The 4,698-nt window shown below is 39.7% G+C and overlaps 1 protein-coding gene across 2 annotated transcripts; it reads right to left on the bottom strand.

The window, feature by feature from the left end:
* Nucleotides 1–248: 248 nt before the first annotated feature.
* On the bottom strand, nt 249–4,425 carry ALDH1B1 (aldehyde dehydrogenase 1 family member B1). 2 transcript variants are annotated; one of them, XM_056519203.1, is made up of 2 exons: nt 4,312–4,425; nt 249–2,150 (listed from the first exon to the last, which is right to left on the bottom strand). In XM_056519203.1, the coding sequence occupies exon 2, from the start codon at nt 2,141–2,143 to the stop codon at nt 596–598; it is 1,548 nt and encodes a 515-aa protein (XP_056375178.1). In that variant the 5' UTR covers nt 2,144–2,150; nt 4,312–4,425; the 3' UTR covers nt 249–595. The 2 variants fall into 2 exon arrangements, with proteins under 2 accessions (XP_056375178.1, XP_056375188.1); XM_056519213.1 differs by having other exon boundaries at nt 249–2,145; nt 4,312–4,367.
* Between the last annotated feature and the right edge of the window lie 273 nt (nt 4,426–4,698).

The following is a 4,698-nucleotide window of genomic DNA, read 5'->3' as shown; positions in this document are numbered from 1 at the left end:
CTTCTGGATCATAATTAGAACTCTGCATTTTGATATTCCACTCATAAGTCAGCCTACTATCTAAAATGTGTGGTAGCCCCCTGACTGCCCTTCGACAGATGATGTGAAGATAACGGCCTGGCGTGTTAGATTTTTACTGCTCAACCGTATTGTTCTGGAAGAGATCCGCCAGTGCTTTAATCGGCCTTCCTGAACATTTATGTGTATGTTGAGGAAGAGAAAGATAACTCAGACAAAACTCATTCAAAGTGTATGACTACTTTTATTCCTCTCCCTTTCGAAGACAGAGACACATGGAGAATTCATTGGGCTGCACCTGATTAGTATTTGAAGAAGATAAAAAGCAGTCCTTTTCCTGGTCCTAAAGTATAAAACCAGAGCAGTCTAAGATATATTAAAAACCCTTTCTACACAAATAATTTTAGTACTTAAGTATAGAATCCATAATGGTAATGAAAAATACTAAAAAATATATCAGTAGTGGGAGTAATGTTCCTATTCCAATAACATTTCTACTGCTTGTAATTTAGATGAACTATAGAATTGTACAAGTTTTACATTTCTGCATACCCTTTCTAAACAATTCTATAACTCACTAAGAATTCTTTTGTGGGATTTTTATTGTCACACATTTCACTTCTGTATAAGCTCTTAGTCCATCTTCTCCAAGCTCTCTTCCATTTCCTGATTCTTTATAGCCGCCAAATGGTGTCTGACATCCCAGAGTATTATACGTATTGACCCACACTGTGCCAGCTTGTAATGCTTGAGTAAGGTGCATTGCCTTGTCTATGTCTTTAGTAAATATACCTGCTGCCAATCCGTATTTTGAGTCATTCGCTCTATTAATGACTTCTTCTGTCTTTCCAAATTTAAATATCTGTTGTACAGGGCCAAATATTTCTTCCCTTGCCATTCTCATGTTATCCTGGACATCTGCAAATACAGTTGGCTTGATAAAAAAGCCTTCATCACCATAGCGCTCTCCACCACACATGAGTTTAGCACCTTCCTTTTTACCACTTTTAATATAGTCAAATATTTTGTCAAATTGTTTTTTATCTATTTGTGGACCATGTTCTGTGTCAAATTCAAAGGGGTCTCCAACTTTTATTGCTTTGGCTTTCTCAATGGAGCGTTCTATAAATTCATTGTAAATAGATTCTTGAACGTAGGTCCTGGAGCCTGCCGCGCAGCACTGACCCATATTAAAGAACAGAGCTTCATTACATTGCTTTACTGCTTGATCCAGGTCTGCATCTTCTAGGACAATACATGGGCTCTTCCCACCAAGTTCCAGAGTTACTCTTTTGAGATTTGATTCACCAGCCGCTTTTTGAATTAGGTGGCCAACTTTGGTGGAGCCTGTGAAGGCGACTTTATCAATGTCCATGTGTCTTGCTATTGCTGCCCCTGCTGTAGGCCCATAGCCAGTTAAAATGTTCACTACACCAGGAGGAAATCCAGCTTCTTTTATCAAGGATGCTATGTATAAACCAGAGAGTGGTGTTTGCTCAGCGACTTTCATGACAACTGTGTTCCCAGTGGCTAGTGCTGGTGCAAGTTTCCAGCTCTGCATTACCAATGGAAAATTCCACGGAATTATTTGTCCACAAACACCTACTGGTTCATGTCGTGTATAACAAAAGTAATTTCCATCTATAGGGATAGTCTTTCCATGCAATTTGTCTGCAAACCCTGCAAAATACCTATAAATCTTGATTGTTTCACCAACATCCATATTATAAGACATTGAAACAGGTTTACCATTATCCAGGGTTTCCAAAGAGGCCAGGTACACTCTATCTCTTTCTATAAGGTCTGCAAGACGGTTCAAAAGCTGACCTCTGTGTGACGCATCCATACAGCGCCAGGGAGACCCCAGCTTAAAAGCCTGCTTTGCAGCATCAACTGCAAGATCCACATCAACCTTGTCTGCTTCTGCAACCTGAGCGATGGTTCTTCCAGTAGATGGGTCCACAGTTGGAAATGTCTTTCCACTGACTGCATTGTGCCATTCATTGTTTATGAACAGTTTTGTGTAATGCACTTTCTCCAAAGGCTTCTCTACTCTGGTTACAGAATAATAAGATGCAAAATAACGTAAAACTGAAGAACGGCAGCGATCCTGAAAACGGAACATGGCTGCACTAGAAAAGAAAAAACACATTACTGAATATAGCTTCCATATTTAAAAGGATTATATTAGCTGAAAGTTTAGTGGCAAAGCTGAATATAAATTTCCATATGTTATTCTGCCTACTATAATATGTTCTTGTTGTACTTGCAATGGGCAGCACGTTTTACTCATAAACTCTTCGAATAACAATACAGAGGTTTTCCCTCCACAACAAGTGATCCTTTATGACTAGAAACTGTACTAGACAAGGAGATGCTCTGCTCAAGTACTCCGATGTCATAGGGCTATAGTAAAGGGATATTTCGGGATAAACTAACTCTTAACTATCCAGCTTATTATAAAAAGTCATGTTTGTTTTACATTTACTTGCTGTACAGCTCTGCCACGGATCGTCCACTTTTTCAGCTTAATATGGTCCTCCTGGTTCAACCTTCTGTTCTGGTATTGATGACGCTTGTCTCTAACCTATTCTGCGATCCTTTGCGTCTCGAGACAGTATCTTGTTTCTGGGGGCTTGGCTTCTTGTCTTTCCTGAAAAGCCAGCCCCCTGATGACGTTTGCGGTCCATCTGTGAGTTCCGATAATCTGGTGTCACATGATCTTAGCAATCTGCAAAATGCAGGGACGCAGGGAACGCCGGCATGTCGGGATGTTCAGATGGACCGCAAACAAAGATATTTAGAAACGTCACCAAGCCATAGATATTTATGAGAAACAGGAGGACGCCTAAAACCTTTTGCATAGAAATAGTAGAGTAGATGCCTGCTGCAACCAGATTCCAGCTCTAAAGCTTAAATCTGATTGGTTGCTATGAACACTGTTCCTCTGCACAAGGTTTGCGTCATCTACCCCAATCTCCTGAGGAACAACTGTTAAAGGGATTGTCTTGTAAAATGTATTATTTTTCTATTGTCCCCAGGCTGGCTAATAAAGTAACAAACACTTTAACTCACTGGTTCCTCTGCTTCCTCGTAGCTCTGGTATCAGGTTGTTTTGTCCACAACCGGTGACTCTGCTTTCCCCTGAGCTGCAACGCCTACAGCCAGGGGAACAGACAGTGCTGTTTGCCAATCACTGGCTGAGGTGGGATGCTGCTGCGGAAGTAGACTGTTTGCAGAGACCAGCAAAGCTGAACACCATGGGGATATTTATCAATGTTTGCTTATGTATTCCTTTTTTTAGTTATTTTTTTCTTAATTTTTTTTTGCTTATGTGCAACGTATTTATCAACTGGTTTCAGCCTGTTGATACATTTCTTTCACATAAGCAATTATTTTTTTTTGCTTTGTTAGTGGCTTTTTCCGCTCCATGTCTGAGCTGGAGTAAATTTAGTACGTTTTTTTCATGCCATGCGACTTTTTTGCGACTTTCGCACTTGATAAATCTCTGACCACTGCAAGTCAAAAATAAAATTTTGCTTTGGTAAGCAAGATTTTTATTTTTAGCTTAGGACACTGCACAATCAAAAAGTTGCAGAAAAAAGAGAGTAGTCGCACTTGCGACTTTTTTGCAACAATTTTAAGCAAAAAAAATCTACTAAATGCTTTGATAAATGTCCCCCTATGTCTCCAGAAAAGCTAGTTGAAGATCGCTGTAAGCTGGAAAGTGAAACATGCTACCTTGTGCTTCTCCTCGCTCATTCTCCTAATTGGTGAAGGTCTTAGCACTGAGACCCTGACTGATCAAAACTTTTGAAATGTCTGTGACATATCCATTTATTTTTTATTTTTTAAATGACGGGTACAATAAATGTAAATGAATATGGATGGAGCAAAGCCACCAACATACAGGTAGATGTCCTGCCAAAACTGACAAATATCTGCTAACCTTGTGGCCTTCTTATGCCCTGTTTAAATTGTTAATCTGCTTTAACCCATATTGTAGCTATGAAATCCTAAACTTATTATTCAGTGCATGCTTACAGAAGAATCTACTTTATCCTTTGTAATCCCTAAGTAATAACTGTGACATCCTGGAGGTGCCGACTGCAGTTGTGACAAAATGGTGAGCACGACCTAATTCACTGCATGAAACATTCTGGCTGCCTGAATACAGTGCATAACAGAATGCCATATCACAATGAGACAAATGACAAATAATGCTTCCTGTGACTCTGGAAATGTGTGGCTAGATTGCTATAGATATGAGAGATACTAAGAATGAATACTCACCATGCAAAGTACAGTTATGGAGGATTGTTTCTAGTCAGCTGGGCTAAATGCTGGTCTCATCTGGTTCTAGTAAAGGAGGGAGGAAATCTTCTTTATTCCCCTCCTCCTCTTCGTCTGCAAAAGCCAGTAGAACACAAAAGTGGGTTGAATCAGCCTCTCTAACACAGATCTTCCTGCACAGCTCAGAAAGAGAAAATACAACATGGAATTTTATATGCATACAGTCTTCTTTAACCCCTTAAGGACCCAGCCATTTTACACCTTAGGACCCGGCCATTTTTTGCACATCTAACCACTGTCATTTTAAACATTAATAACTCTGGAATGCTTTTAGTTATCATTCTGATTCCGAGATAGTTTTTTCGTGACATATTCTACTTTAACAGT

The sequence above is a fragment of the Hyla sarda genome, chromosome 1 (genome assembly GCF_029499605.1).
Source record: "Hyla sarda isolate aHylSar1 chromosome 1, aHylSar1.hap1, whole genome shotgun sequence".
NCBI classification, from domain to species: Eukaryota; Metazoa; Chordata; class Amphibia; order Anura; family Hylidae; genus Hyla; species Hyla sarda.
This window is presented reverse-complemented; position numbering and strand designations above follow the sequence as displayed.

Coding starts and splice junctions, on each gene's coding strand:
- ALDH1B1 (XM_056519203.1), bottom strand. CDS start 2,143: ATGTTCCGTTTTCAGGATCGCTGCCGTTCTTCAGTTTTACGTTATTTT.